This window comes from Oryctolagus cuniculus, chromosome X (assembly GCF_051225735.1).
Source record: "Oryctolagus cuniculus isolate XC-2025 breed Fujian yellow rabbit chromosome X, ASM5122573v1, whole genome shotgun sequence".
NCBI lineage: Eukaryota > Metazoa > Chordata > Mammalia > Lagomorpha > Leporidae > Oryctolagus > Oryctolagus cuniculus.
Genome location: NC_142888.1, coordinates 54,612,296 through 54,629,381, shown reverse-complemented (window position 1 = coordinate 54,629,381; position 17,086 = coordinate 54,612,296). Strand labels below are relative to the sequence as shown.

At 34.7% G+C, this 17,086-nt stretch overlaps 1 protein-coding gene across 3 annotated transcripts in view; it reads left to right on the top strand.

Annotated features, from left to right (window-relative positions):
• The window catches only part of ZDHHC15 (zDHHC palmitoyltransferase 15), an 82,908-nt gene that overhangs the window by 49,546 nt on the left and 16,276 nt on the right, over nucleotides 1-17,086 (top strand). For all 3 annotated transcript variants that reach the window (XM_070067140.2, XM_008248848.5, XM_051835085.3), the window contains exons 8-10: nucleotides 1,845-1,977; nucleotides 3,937-4,063; nucleotides 5,758-5,861. In XM_070067140.2, coding sequence (XP_069923241.1) covers nucleotides 1,845-1,977; nucleotides 3,937-4,063; nucleotides 5,758-5,861 — 364 coding nt within the window. The remainder of the gene's footprint in view (nucleotides 1-1,844; nucleotides 1,978-3,936; nucleotides 4,064-5,757; nucleotides 5,862-17,086) is intronic.

Below are 17,086 nucleotides of genomic sequence, written 5' to 3'. Positions count from 1 at the left end.
GTGATTTAGCTTGATTATCTCCTGAGAAAGTATTTTTGAACCTAGGGCTGTCACTCCCTTCTCACAGAAAAAGTTTAATACTAAAAACTCTATCAAGGGACAACACAGTAGATAGACTGTGGCATAAAAAGAGTTCTGCAAAAATAATTGCAGGGAGGAGGGAGATTCCAGCTGAGCTACATAGAATGTGGACTGACTTTATATCCGTCCCTCTTGTCCAGCCATTTCCTATTGCCCTTTTAAATATGAAAAATAAGAAGTAAAATAAATGTGAGCTTCAAAATCATACCCAAAAAGTAGAGACTATGAAAGCAAAAGTCCAGTTGAAGGGCCAGTGCTGTGGCGCAGCGGGTTAAAGCCCTGGCCTGAAGCACCAGCATCCCATATAGGCGCCGGTTCTAGTCCTGGCTGCTCCTCTTCCAATCCAGCTCTCTGCTATGGCCTGGAAAAGCAGTGGAGGATGGCCCAAGGACTGCACCCACATGGGAGACCCAGAGGAAACTCCTGGCTCCTGGCTTCAGATCAGCGCAGCTCCGGCCGTTGCAGCCATCTGGGGAGTGAACCAGCAGATGGCAGAACTCTCTCTCTGTCTCTTCCTCTCTCTGTAACTCTGTCTTTCAAATAAATAAAATAAATCTTTAAAATAACTAAATAAATAAAGTCCAGTTGAGGCAAAAACCACTACAAAACACTATATGAGGGTTTCTCATAAATTAAAAATAAAACAAACCAAAACCAATCCTATTCAGTTTGGGTGCATAGGCCAAGATTTTGTAGAGATTTCACTTCAAAAAGGAATGTTTCAAAGATTCCTGCAGGTTGAAGTCTGTAACATGACTATTTCGTGCTTAAGAGTCACCTCTAAATTTACTACTAAAGAACATTTGGAAATATCTCAAATATTCATCAGACCTAAACAATGATCATCACAGAAAAGGAGAAAATAAATAATAGTCATTCCCCCAACTTCTCACTCTAATAATCAAAATGTTTTCTAAAATTCTCTTCAAAAGACAAAAAAAAATGTTACATGCTGTGCATGCTACAGAAATTTAGAGCACTCATTCTGGTTAGGATTGCGTGTAAAAAAAAATCTGGTGCCACATGGAATAAAGATGTCCCCAAAAATTATAAAAATCTTTAGCCACATATTTTTATAATTACCTGTAAGGCCTTGCTTGATTTTTACCGTCTAAACCGCTATTCCACAGGATGCAGTAAACCAACACATTCCACTTTAGCTGAAAAAACAACCACACATACTTTGCAGCAGCTTTAAAGTCAGATCATGACCTATAGATAGGACATTTTAAAATTTTACCTATGTGTTTTAACTTCCTATATAAATCCCTGTGGCATTTTCAGCACACATATGTCCAAGGAAAATGACATATAAAGAATTCCCAAATAGCTCACCTTGAGACAAGAGGATGAGCCGTGTGACCTCATGATCACCTCTAGCCAGTGATTTATAAATCTCAAACTAAATGGAGTACAATCTTTAAAGGTTGCATGCCAATTATGGCCTGAGTATACCCTTTTCACATTACCTTTTCTAACTGGTATGTTATATACTCTATTTTACACTGAACTGCACTTACAAAAGAATCCATTTTCTCTTTGTTGGCTGAGCATTTATCCATAATGAGAGTAAATCCATGGTCAGCAACAGAAAGAATGCTTTTATGAAATTTGCAAAATCTAGATTGTTAAATTACATCTAGATATTTTATACGTCTAGATATTTTATACGTCTAGATATTTTCTGACCTATATTTAAAAAATAACTAGCCAAGCTGTATACTTTAATCTTTTGTTTTGTTTGCTTATTATTTCTTTTCTAGGGGGAATTGCCCAGTGTTCGCTCTAAGTTCCATGTCCTTTTTCTCCTCTTTGTGGCCTGCATGTTTTTTGTCAGCCTTGTGATTCTCTTTGGTTACCATTGTTGGCTTGTCAGCAGAAACAAAACTACCTTAGGTAAGACTGAATGTTACAGGAGAAAACATACTAATGTATATCAGATGATCTGTGGATTGTTCCCAAGAAAGACAAAAACTTCTAATGAAGCAGTTTAGCCAATGATGAACTGCCAATGATGTCACTTTGCCTCCAGACTTATGAAAGTACATTTTATCAAAATGGAGTGCCACACTGGATGACACTTATGGACTAAACAGAGCATTAGTAAATGAAGCTCTACCAAAAAAAAATAACCATTGCTATTTGTAGTGCATGTTGGGTAATAATACCACAGATTGACAGCTCTGAAGATTTATAAATGAAGTGCCCATGAGGAATGAAGGCGAGAATCAGTACAGAAGAGAATATCAGAAGGAGGAGGTGGTCGATAAATATAGAAGAATCTAATTTATTGAGCTCATCAGAAAACAGAGTCCCAAGAAAGAATCCAATCAACAACAAGAATCCAACAGTCTTGAGACAGAATAAAGTTTTGAATATCTACCATAATCAAGTTGCTGTGTAGGGACTGTGGGAATAAACACGTTGATCAAGTGAGTCTCTAGAAAATGAGTACAAGGAATGAATTTATTTTCTGTCAGTTGCTCTATACTTGAAGCTTTGTTATTATATGGAGAATTTTATTTCTGATAGATTCCAGTATAAGATTTCTTTTCATCTATGGTGAAGCAGATATTTACATTATCTACAAACTACAAACATGGGGAGTAAAGAGAAAGTGTCCAAGTGTTGAATGTTTGGCTAGAAGAGATTTGAATAAAGTTTAGTGTAAAAGCCACTACACATTGGGATTTCAATTGTCGATAATGTTAACAGCTAAGAAAATATTTGACCCCGTTTTCTAAATCAAATATATATGTAGCACTTAGTTGCTAGGATGGTAAATTAGCACATTTGGCTTGGAAATCAGCTACAAAGTACAAAAGTACTAAAAGCTTCATGATAACAGAGTCTAAAAATGAAGAACACACAGGAAATGGTCAGAGGCAGCCTGAATCCAGCAGTGAAAATGTTTGCTTAATGGGATAAATGTGTGTCTAAAATAATGTGCACTCACATGGTACAATTCCTTATAGTCTTTGAGGTGATTATAGTTCACCCAGTGACATTTTATCTGGAGTACAACTCAGTTTCTTACGTTACAGACTTCATTGTGAACATCTTCGTTTCTGAAATGTTTCAAAACCAAATCAGTGTCATTATCATCTCTTTATATGTCATTACTTTGGTCCTAGCTCTAAAGATGGGGACTATTTGGCTGTTGTTGCCACTTAGATTCAAATCAAATGCTGTTAAATCTATTCCCTCACTCTTTATTTTTTATTATTATTTTAAAGATTTATTTATTTATTTGAAAGTCAGAATTACAGGGAGAGACAGAGAGAAAAGACATATTCCATCCACTGGTTTACTCCCCAAATAGCTGCAACAGCCAAGGCTGGGCCAGGCTGAAGCCAGGAGCCAGGAGCTTCATCCGGGTCTCCCACGTGGGTGTAGGGGCCCAAGCACTTGGGCCACCTTCCACTGCTTTCCAAGGCCCATTAGCAGGGAGCTGGATCGGAAGTGGAGCAGCCAGGACTTGAACCGGCTCACATGTAGGATGCTGGCACTGCAGATGGTGGTTTAACCTGCTGTGCCACAGCACTGGCCTCTATTCCCTTACTCTTTAAATCCAGCAGTATAAAATACACATTACTCCCATGGCTGCTTAATTATTTCTACCATCATGTTTCCCCTGCCTTGTGGAAAATAAGAGCTGTGATTCTTTATTTTTAATAACAAGCTTACCTTGTAACTTATGACTAAACTTATGTTTACTAATAATAAGAGACCTATGCTACCAAAGAAAAAAGATAGCATAGGTAAATTCACATTCATAGAAAACTAAAAAGTCATAACTGTGCTGAAATCTATTCCTTTCTTTATCTTTTTTTCAACTCCCCTACCCTGTCCTAGAGGCCTTCTGCACTCCGGTGTTTACAAGTGGCCCAGAGAAAAATGGGTTCAACCTTGGCTTCATTAAGAATATCCAACAAGTGTTTGGAGATAACAAGAAGTTCTGGTTAATACCTATTGGGTCCAGGTAGGTAATTATTACCACTGAAACAAGTTGATGCTGGACCATGCCTTGAAGCAGCAAACTCTATTTCAATTGTAGTATGCAACAGGTGTCAGTCCAATGTGAAACACTCCATTCCCCAAGAAAATACTCAACATAATGGGAATTTATTACATATGTGTGTGTGCAGTAAAGGGAGATGGCTACTATATTTTAAGTGAAAAATATAACACCAAAAATGGTATTTACACTAGTAGAAATTATGAACAAATATACAGAAGAAAATGATAAAAGAGAAATACATATAAAAATGCTAAAAGCAGTAAATTAATTTTTTATCCATTTTTATATTTTGGGATGAAATACTAATATTATTTGTGTGAAGGGAAAAATTAAAATAAAAAGCAAGAACAAAAGTTGAGTAAGAGATTGTAATTCTTAGAACTGCAACAGAATGCAGGGAAAGCAATGAACAAGAAATGAGCCAAAACAAGCTTGTGTCTTCTGAGTGCCTTCCAGAAGCAGACTTAACCATGATCAACTAGACTAGCTTGGGGAGCAGTTTGTTTGCAGCCTTCTTGCAGCCCCCTTAGATCCACTCTTTAGACAGGGACCATTCACTTTCCTTCTTTGAGGACATTTTGTTGAGGTGATAGTTAAGGAAAATTTTCTCTCTTCACTCATTGCCCAGATACTTCCTCTACACCAGTTAGTGTTTTACAGGCTTGGTTATTTGAGATGTGATATATCCTACTATCCTGACTATAAATCATAAGACAAAGCTGTGTCAGTGAGTAATGTTGATTAATAACTGTTACCAGCATGTTTGTGAAGATGATCTCGTTCACACACCACATACACGCACCATCAAAGGGAAATATGCAGTGATTTTTCTCTGGAATAAAGAACAAAAATAAAAATCAAAGCCCATTCAGTAATAATCAGTAAACTACCTTCTCTGTAGAGTACTATCAATAAAACCTATCAACTTTAAATTAATCACATTCATGAACAGGAGAAAAAGCATAAGGTAATAGCAAATGAATAATCTAAAATACTCAGATTTCAGTTTGTAGTGCATTAAGATAGACAGAAACAAATACTTAAATCGTAATCCACTCTAGTAAGGGCCAGCCAGAAATTAACCAGGGATGTGACACTTGCTCACTATAGATAGCCGCAAAGTGCATTACATGTGTGGATAATTGTCCCTGAAATCTGCATTCTTGAGTCACCTCACTCTGGCTCTTTCTCGTAGTTCCTAATAACCTTTCTTCCATAAAGCCAAATAAAAAATAACTGGATACCCACCCAGGCAATATCTGCCATTAATTCACAGCAATTTATCTCCACTGCATTCAATGATTCTGCTCAAATTTCTTGAAAAATTAGAACCAAAGCAGTAAAATAATGGGATATAAATTGGGATCATCATCATTAAGTAATATTTCTGAAGCCTGCTGTGTGTGCATATTATCCTACTGGGCTTTGTGGAAACCAAGTGCCTTACAAACAGAAACAGTCAATAATGATGCGGACAAACACCATATGGAAATTGAAAGCAATACAACAATGAAATGATACCATTACAAGGATCTTTTTTACCATGACTTTAGAAAATAAGCCTAAATATTCCTAAGAACCCATCCTGCTAAGTCTGAGAGGATTGTTGGGTTAAAAAAAAAGTCAACAGTTCACTCTCTTCCTTTCCCCACCAGCCCAGGTGATGGACACTCCTTCCCTATGAGGTCTATGAATGAGTCACAGAATCCACTGCTTGCAAATGAAGAGCCCTGGGAAGACAATGAGGATGACAACCGAGGTAAGTGGGTCCAGAGGAAGTCTTCATCACACATCAATCCAAGCACTATAAGGTCCATGTTAATACAGTCAATGTGATGTGGCGATAACATAGTGTCCACAAGGATTTTTATAATCATGCAAACCTTGTAAGTGCCCTCTGGATGAAATAGGGCAAGGATGGCCAGATTTGTATAGCAAATGTGGATAGCTTGGGTAAGATAAGATGGCAGCTTGGGAGGTCCATAACCAATTTTGTGATACTATGATTTGTAACCAATCAGAGAAATCAAGAAACATAATAAACAGTGTTGTGCATGTTTGTAAACAGTCTTGCCTGGTAGTGCAGAGCTTTAGTTAATCCAATCAATATGCGGCAGTTCACTTCTACACTTTAATTGGTTTGGTTAAATTTTGTTTAACATGGTCTTCTCTTTTAGAATACCTTAAATCTATTAACACACTCATACGTGGAGTCTAAAAAAGGTGACCTCATAGAAAAGGATAGTGGTGGTTACCAGAGGTTTGGGAAGAAAGAGGGTGTAGGGAAGGATGAGGAAAAGTTGATTAATAGGTACTAAGTTGTAGCTGTATAAGAGTAAGACAGTCTGGGCTTCTCTTGAACAGTAGGATGACTACAGCTAATGTAGTGTATAATTCTCCATAAACAAAGAAAAGATAGGATTTTGGATGTTTTTACTGCCAAAAAATGTTAAATGCTTGAAGAGATAAATATGTTTACCCTGATCGGACATTATACAATGTATATGTGCACCAAAACATCACATAGTTCCCCATAAATATGTACAACTTGAGTATGTTAAATTTTTTGAATAAAAAATGAAAAATAATAAGAGGTAGTATATCAGGAGAAGCCTTCACATGCATATAGTCTCCTTTTCTAAAAGGCAGAAGGGCAACAGAAAATGAAGGAACTTTCTCCCACCATTTCATTAGATAATCTTGAGGCTTTTGTAGAGGGCTGAAAGTTCCATTCTCACATCATGTATCCCCATTGCCAGCGCTATGCTTTCACTCTACCTGTTGCTATGTCCACTTCTATGCCTCCAACATTTGCTTATCTTGCTAACCAACTGGCAGAAAGTAGTTTGTAGTTGCTGATCCCAATAAAGCAGTGGCTTTTGGCAATTTTGAGTAGAGACTTGAAATAGTTACCGCAAATTGCACCTCAGGTGAATGAGGCTGAATAAAAACATTGAAAGGCATAGAGGTAGAGAGTAGAGCCAGAAAGCCAGCCTTTCTAAATTTTTTTTAAACTTTTATTTAGTAAATATAATTTTCAAAAGTACAGTTTATGGATTACAATGGCTTTTTCCCCCCCATAACTTCCCTCCCACCCACACCCCTCCCATCTCCCGCTCCCTCTCCCGTTCCATTCGCATCAAGATTCATTTTCAATTATCTTTATATACAGATAGATTTATTATATATTAAGATTTCATCAGTTTGCACCCACACAAAACATAAAGTGTAAAATATTGTTTGAGTACTAGTTATAGCATTAATTCGCATTGGACAACACATTAAGGACAGAGATCCCACATGAGGAGTAAGTACACAGTGACTCCTGTTGTTGACTTATCAATTTGACACTCTTGTTTATGGCGTCAGAAATCTCCCTAGGCTCTACTCATGAGTTGCCAAGGCTATGGAAGCCTCTTGAGTTCGCTGACTTCAATCTTATTTAGACAAGGTCATAATCAAAGTGGAAGTTCTCTCCTCCCTTCAGAGAAAGGTACCTCCTTCTTTGATGGCCCGTTCTTTCTACTGGGATCTCACTCGCAGAGATCTTTCATTTAGGTCCTCTTTTTTTTTTTTCCACAGAGATCTTTCATTTAGGTTTTCTTTTTTTTTTCCCAGAGTGTCTTGGCTTTCCATGCCTAAAATACTCTCATGGGCTCTTCAGCCAGATCCAAGTGCCTTAAGGGCTGATTCTGAGGCCAGAGTGTTGTTTAGGACATCTGCCATTCTATGAGTCTGCTGGATATCCTACTTCCCATGTTATATAACATTAATACATTATATTATATAATCTATATATTATATAATATATTATATATAACATAATATATTATATACCATACATATGTTATAAAATATATTATATGATGTATATTATATTATATATTATAGCATAGTATAAAATATATAATATATCATAATCTATATAATATATAATGTATATAATGTACATATAATATATACACCATACAATATATAACACATAATATAAAACATATATCATATAATATAGAATTATAGAATATATGATATAAAATTATATTACATATAGTATTATATGGAACATGTTATATTATAATATTATATACTATATACTATATAATATATTTCATATTATCTAATATATGGCATATAATATATACTATATGATATATATAATATATTATATATAACATATTATAATATATAACAGATAATGTTATATTATAAAATATATATTATACAATATAATATAATATGTATTATCTATTATATAATATAATATATTATATTATATATTATATTATATAATTATATATATCATATTATTAATATAATATATTTAATTATTATAATTATATATATTATTATATATAATATATAATATATATTATACATATAATTATATATTATAATTATATATTATATTATTAATATAATATATTTAATTATATAATATATAATATTATATTATATTATATAGAATTATAATATAATTATATATTATATATAATATAATTATTATATATAAATAATATATATTTATATTATTATATAATAGATATATATAGATAATATATTATCTATTATATTATATATTATATATATTATATAGTATATAATAGATAATACATATTATATTGTATAATATATATTATAATATAACATTATCTGTTATATATTATAATATGTTATATATAATATATTATATATCATATAGTATATATTATATGCCATATATTAGATAATATGAAATATATTATATAGTATATAGTATATAATATTATAATATAACATGTTCCATATAATATTATATGTAATATAATTTTATATCATATATTCTATAATTCTATATTATATGATATATGTTTTATATTATGTGTTATATATTGTATGGTGTATATATTATATGTACATTATATACATTATATACATTATATATTATATAGACTATTATATATTATATAATATAATATTATATTATATTATGTAATATATTATATTATGTAATATATATTATATTATATATTATATAATATAATATTATATTATATAATTATATATTATATATTATATATAATATAATATTATATTATATATTATATTATATAATATTATATATTATATATATTATATATTATATATTATATTATATAATATATTATATTATATAATATATTATATATTATATTATATATAATATAATATATTATATAATATAATATATAATATATAATATAATATTATATAATATAATAGTCTATATAATATATAATGTATATAATGTACATATAATATATACACCATACAATATATAACACATAATGTAAAACATATATCATATAATATAGAATTATAGAATATATGATATAAAATTATATTACATATTATATAATATATATTATATAATATATTATATTATATATATAATATGATATAATATATTATATAATATATAATATATAATATAATATGTTGTATAATATATAATGTAATATAACATTATATGTTATATGTAACATATTATATATGATATAATTATACATTATATATGGGTATAATGTATTATATACCATATAATTATATACTATATAATATCCTATATAACAGTATATTATATATGTTATATATTATATATGCCATATAATATTGTATTATATATTATATAATATATAATATCTTATATATTATATATTGTGTAATATATGTGTGTGATATGATATATGATTTATATATTATGTATTATATAATATATAACATATTATATGTTATATAATATATTTTAATATATAATATATACTACATATTGTATGTTATAGTATTATAATATGATATAATATAGTATATATTATATAATATATTTTATAATATAGGTATAATATATACTGTTATATATTATATAATATGTTATATATAATATATTATATAATAGATTATATACTATGATGTATTAATGTTATATAATATATTTTATATAATATATAATAATGTATATTTTATAATATATAATATATTAAATGTTTATTGAATATAAATAAATAAATGGTTCACAAATATTTTCTTCTGTTGTTTAGGCTGCCTTTTCATTTTGTTTACCTCCTTTGCTGTGTCATGGGTTTTTAGTTTGGTATAGTCCCAAATGTTTATTTTTGCCTGTGCTTTTGGTTTCAAATCCAAAAACGTCCTTGCCAAGACTGATGTTAAGGAGCTTTTCCTCCATGTTTTCTTCTAGAAATATTACAGTTTCAAGTATTAGGTTTAGGTCTCTTACCCATTTTTAGTTTATTTTTTCTGAGGATGGTGTAAGATAAAGGTTCAGTTTCATTATTTTGGCTGCAGATATCCAGTTTTCCCAACACCACTTATTGAAGAGTGCCCTTTTCCTATTGTATATTAATGGCACCCACATCAAAAATTAGCTGACTGTATGCTTGGGTTTACTTCTGGACTCTATTCTGTTCCAATAGACTATGTGTTTCTTTTGATGCCAGTACTGTATTGTTTTTATTACAAGAGCTTTGCCATATAATTTGAAATTTGATGCCTTCAACTTTTTTTTTTCCTTTCTCAGGATTGCTTTGGCTATTCAGGATCTTTTGTGGTTCCTTACAAATATTGTAACTTTTTTTCTATTTTTCTGAAAAATTCCCTTGGAATTTTGATAAGAGTTTCATTGAATGTGTAGATTGCTCTGGGTAATATAGACATTTTACAATATTGATTCTTCTAATCCATGAACACGAGATATCTTTCCATTTATTTGTGTCTTCTTCAATTTATTTCATTACTGTCTTATAGTTTTCAGTGTATAGACTTTTTTTGCTCCTGGGTTAAATTTATTCCATCTTCCTGTTGTGACAGCTGAGGGGAGGGGGTGATGCAAGCAAAATGAAACTGTCCTTACTACACTTTTTGTGAAGTTATTCTTGCTTTTTTTTTCTTTGACTGTGTGCCTGTAGCTTTTTAAGTGGACTCCTGAGCTCTTCCAGAGTTATTTTCATTTCATCATGGATAGCTGCCAAATTGTTTCTATTTGTTGGGGAGAAGGAAGGCCAGATCTCTTACTCTGCCATCACACTTATGTCATCTGGGAGCAACTCTTATCAATGCTGCTGATTGCATTATGTATTACCTGGCTCCAGAGATGTTCTCATCCAGAAATTCTTAAGGATAAATAGAAATACATCCCACTTGTTAGGAAAATTTACTCTGAAGATCTCACCAAGGAGGCATAAGAGGTTTGTTGTCATATTGACTCAAATAAGCAACTTCAAGTGACCTTCAGTCCTCATGTTGGAGTACTCCCACAGAGAAACCCAAATTGAAGTATATGATAATATGCATCATGATTGACCAGGTAACATCTTAACACAATCCCATAAAGTTACTATCTTTGGTGTGGATTTGCCCAAGCTATAAGGGAAACAAGTCATCTGATCCCTGAATGGTAGCCATGAAACTCAAGAGTCTAGGTTTAACGCTGATAGAGTCAGAAGTTTCCAGATAAAAGTCCCAGAGTTTACAGGGAATGCTCCAGTTCCTCCTTTTTTTTTTTTTTTTTTTTTTTTGACAGGCAGAGTGGACAGAGAGAGAGACAGAGACAGAGAGAAAGGTCTTTGCTGTTGGTTCACCCTCCAATGGCCGCCACGGCCGGAGCGCTGCGGCTGGCGCACCGTGCTGATCCGAAGCCAGGAACCAGGTGTCTATCCTGGTCTCCCATGGGGTGCAGGGCCCAAGCACTTGGGCCATCCTCCACTGCACTCACTGGCCACAGCAGAGAGGTGGCCTGGGAGAGGGGCAACTGGGACAGAATCCGGTGCCCCAACCGGGACTAGATCCCGGTGTGCTGGTGCCGCAGGCGGAGGATTAGCCTATTGAGCCACGGCACCGGCCAAGTTCCTCCTGTTTTCTAGAACAAACCTAAACTGATTGCAATCTGCCTTTCATTGATTGCTTTGCCTGAACTTACAAATTGGAGTCATCAAAAAATTTTTTTCTAATAACATCTACTTTCTAATAACATCTAACTGGTTGCCTAGCAGGAACTGAACTCAGTTTTATCTTCAATAAAAGTGCCCAAGGTCAGCATTTGTCATTATAATTGCATGACTTCTATTTATTAGGCTTAGTTTCTTTATTTCCTCATAAAGAGGGTAAAGCCAGTTCCTTTCCTCCTTCTTACCTATTTCTTCCATCAGCCTGGTTTGAGAATTCAGTAGAGAGCTCCAGGTCAGGATCAAGCTCCATGGTACATGACCATTATGCACAACTTATTCCAATTACTTTGCATCAGTGTACAAACTATGACAAGAAAAACAGTTTAAAAGAATTCTGCAGAAAAGGAATTGAACTTTCTTTAGCCAAAAGTACTTTTAACTCTAGCTAATTAGACTGGAAATGAGCTCTTTAACTTATTTTGATAATTTTAATAGAGTATACCACAGAAGGAATACTATTTAATAAAATAATCTCTATAACACAAAAATAAAAATTTGCTTAAATTTGTTTATAACCTCCTAGTGTAAATGATAATTAGAAATGTAAAATGCTGGACACTTTCCGAGAAAAATATTTTCAGACTCTAATGTATTAAATGTTACATAAGTAGCCTAATTTCTTACTCCTTTATTTGGATTAAACCTTCTTTCTTTGACACCCATTAGTAGTGCTCAAGGTAGCAAAGGTTTCTGATTTATTTTCAACCTGATAGTTTCTGCTGCCATGACAAAAAACCTTATGGAATAACAAGAGAAGTAAACTAGTATTTAATAAGTACCTACTAAGGTTATGACATTGGGCCCATAAGGAGCATTACATAGTATGACTATAGTCTCTGAACACAACAGCCTTCCATTTATTTGGGGAGATAAGACACAAAACATGAAAATTTGCCTAACAAAATATGATACAGGATATGTTATTGACCAAGTGAGTCAATTATTAGATTAATTCAGCATGTTCATTGGTATCAAATTGGTTGAGACCTTAAACACAAGACTAAAAACTTTATTATGTGGGTGATGGGGAACTACTGAAGTTTTGTGAGCAGTGGCATGAGGAAAATGTTGCTTCAGGAAAATGATGAAGTGATACTCCTGTCAAAGCATACTTCCATCATCTGCCAGAGATTGATCTAATCCCTGGACCTTCTGAGAGGATTGGTGAGAGTCCTTCTCTTCAACAGAACTCAGACTCTCCAAGTACATTCTGTATACAAGAGCTCTGAGTCTGAGACAAGAGGCCTTTCACATCAAGAGCTTTGTTGTTTAGAAGAAGCCTCTGGGTGATATTCTGTGCAATTACTTCCCAGCCAGAGACAGCCATTGAATCTTGCATAAGGAAATTTTACCTTATCATTTAATCCTTTAATACTTTAGGCCTAACCAGACCTGTATGATTATATCTGAGGACCTTGAAAACACTGCTGGCCAGGGCTGTGGCTCAATAGGCTAATCCTCCACCTGCGGCGCCAGCACACCCGGCTCTAGTCCCGGTTGGGGCACCGGATTCTGTCCCGGTTGCCCCTCTCCCAGTCCAGCCCTCTGCTATGGCCCAGGAGTGCAGTGGAGGATGGCCCAAGTACTTGGGCCCTGCACCCCATGGGAGACCAGGATAGACACCTGGTTCCTGGCTTCGGATCAGCGCAGTGCGCCGGCCGCTCACGCCGGCCGTGGCGGCCATTGGAGGGTGAACCAACGGCAAAAGGAAGACCTTTCTCTCTGTCTCTGTCTCTCTCTCACTGTCCACTCTGCATGTCAAAAAATAAAAATAAATAAATAAAAACACTGCTGCAGAACTTACAGCCCTAAATTAAATCCATGGTTCCTACCACAAAGATTCTACTTCTTCAAGAGTACCAAATTACCTTTACTTATTCCCATATATGGCAGTGATAGGTAGGGCCAACTATGGAAAAGTCCTTAGTCTCAGTCAATCCTTTGCCAGCTTTCTATTTAGGAATCAAGACTACATTGGCCTGTACTAATACCTTCCAAACCAATCTTCCTCTGACTCATCCTATGGTAACACATTTGGGATGATTGGGTAAGTGGATATTTTCCAAAAGGTTATTTTCTCTTTTATTCCTACATACGGGACACAGTACCATTCTGGGATAAGATGTCGAGATAATGGACCAAGAATATAACAGGAAAAGGAGTGGGAAGAAGGAGAAACTAACAAGTGTTCAATGTATTTGGGTAAATAAGGCACACACATGAAAAGTTACCTAACAAAACACAATACAGGATATGTTTTTTACCAAATGAGTAGAACCATAAAGTGTGTGCTAGATTCAAAAGAAAGGGTGATTTCCTCTGGGCTGAGCTGGTCAGAAAAGGCTTCACAAAAGAGCTAGAATTTGAGCCTTAAGGTTGGATAGGATCTGGATGGTGGCAAGGAATAAAGAGGCAAAAGGTTACAAGGAAAGTCCCAGGCTACAATTCATGAGACCTCAAGTTAAGTGAGGGGTACAGGAAGAAAGTAGCTTCATTCCAGTAAAGAGTTTGGGCAATAGAAGACTAGATAGGAACTCACTGAAGTTAAGAGACCTTGTCACCTTCACTTCAGTATTTTCTGACTCTTGCAAAATAGAGCTGCACATAGAAAATGATCATTAAAGGATACAACCAACATTTGTTAAATGCCTAGTATGTGCCAAGCGATATACAGACTTTGTCACATTTAATGATCATAATCACTTTCTGATCAAATAATCCAATTTTATAGATGAGAGAACCCCAAATCAGAGAAATCCAAAGTCACACAGCTAGTAAAGGAGAACTACTAGGTAGTACAGTGGTTAAATGTTTGGACTTCAGAGCTAGTATCTCTCACTTACTAACTGTGTGACTAGGTTTTTCTAATCTTAAAGAGAGATAGAGCTTCCATCCCCTAGTTCACTCCCCTAAATGGCCTCAATGACTGGGGCTTGGTCAGGCCAAAGCCAGGAGTCAGGAATTCCATTCTGGTCTCTCACATGGGTGGTAGGGGCCCAAGTACTTAAGTCATCATCTGCTACCTCCCAGGCATATTATCAGGGAGCAGAATTAGAAGAGGATCAACTGGGACTTGAAAACACTCACTTGGATATAGGATGCTGGTGTCACAAATGGCAGTTTAACCCCCTGTACCACAACACCGGGCCCCCTCCTATTTACCTTTTAAAGTCCATTTGAAAGGAAATTATCTAAATTCCTGTGTCTCTTTCACCAAATTTAGAAGGAAGAGAAACATGGATAGAGCCCTGGCATGGGAAACATTTTCTGATTCTGACACTAGGTTTAACATGTGACTTTTGGAAAGTCCCTGCTCTCTGGACCTCAGTTTCAATTTCATGTTCTCTAAGCTATTCTCAGCCCTAAGGTGTGATATTTTATGATACCATCTGATATTGAGGGGTTACAATTCAAGCTATGAATAACCACAACCTGGTGTCTTTCACCAGATGGCTCCCTTGTCTCTTAAGAAGGATGCTATTCTATACTAGAAGTATATGTAAACTTACATTATTTTAAGATTTATTTATTTATTTGGAAAGGAGAGTTGCAGAAGAGAAGGAGAGACACAGATAGAGATAGAGAGATCTTCCATCTGCTGGTTCATTCCCCCAATGTGCTCAACAGTCGGGGCTAGGTCAGTCCAAGCCAAGAGCCAGAAGCTCCATCTGGGTCTCCTGCTGCTTTCCCAGGCACATTAGCAGAGAGCTGGATGGGTAGCAGAGCAACCAAGATTTGAATCAGCACCCATATGAGTGTCATAGGTGGCAACTTAACCCACTCCACCACAACGCCAGCCCTGAACCAGATTTCTTTCTTCATGTATTCTCTGTACACTTGTTCCCCTTATCTGCTCCACCTAGCATTTTTACCACTGCCCTATAAAAAACCTATTCTCACATTTGTCATTTGACTTTGTTCAAGAATAGGAATCCTACACTGCATCTCTGAAAGCAACAAACATAATACCTTGGGCTAACCTTTGTGTTGCTAGGCATTTTCCAGTTAGCATGGAAAATCTTTCTAGATAAGAAGGAAATATCCATACCCTCATCCCCTAGAAAACTTACTACAAGTATTATGGGTGCTTATTTTACTGCTTTCCATACATTGTCCAACCCTTAGTTCTGAACTGGTATATGTGCCTTAAATAATGCAAGTCTCTAATCAATCAGTTTAATTCAGAATGGATTTCCTGAGAATGCACCCCAAACAAGGTACTGTGGAAAGATATAGTTTTTCCTCTTTTGGAAGCCCCCCTCTGTGTCGCCCTGGCTGGAGGTCTTTGACTCTAATAAATTTTGCTTTTGAAAAAAAAAAGATAAATAAAATGTAGCCTCTGCCCTTAAGGAACTTGAAATTACAGGGAAAGACAAGAAAAGCACATAAATCTAACACAGTGCTGGTGTGTTCATTGCCATAAAGCTGATGTTAGCAATTACATTCCTAGTGTAAGGTTAGCCTTGTGTTAAGCACTGTTTGGTACAAATGATAAGGATGTGATTGTTAGTGAGGCTTAAACACTGAGTCTATCAAGAAAGGGAGAAAGTGTATCAACTATACTGATGAGAGTTTTGAGGAAGAGGCAGAACTTAAGCTACAAAATTCAATCCCATCAAGGTGGCATGTGCCAATGCCATCTCACTACTGCAAGTGATCAATTTCAGTTCACAATTGATCATAATGAAAGGACTAAGAGTCAAAGGGAGCACATAAACAAGTCTAGTATCTGCTAACACCAACCGATAGAATAAATAAAGGGGAGAGTGATCCAACATGGGAAGTGAGATACTCAGCAGACTCATAGAATGGTGGATGTCCTAAATAGCACTCTGGCCTCAGAATCAGCCCTAAAGGCACTCGGATCTGGCTGAAAAGCCCATGAGAGTATTTCAGGCATGGAAAGCCAAGACACTCTGGCAAAAAGATCTCTGTGAGTGAGATCCCAGTGGAAAGAACAGGTCTTCAAAGAGGGAGGTGCCTTTCTCTGAAGGGAGGAGAGAACCTC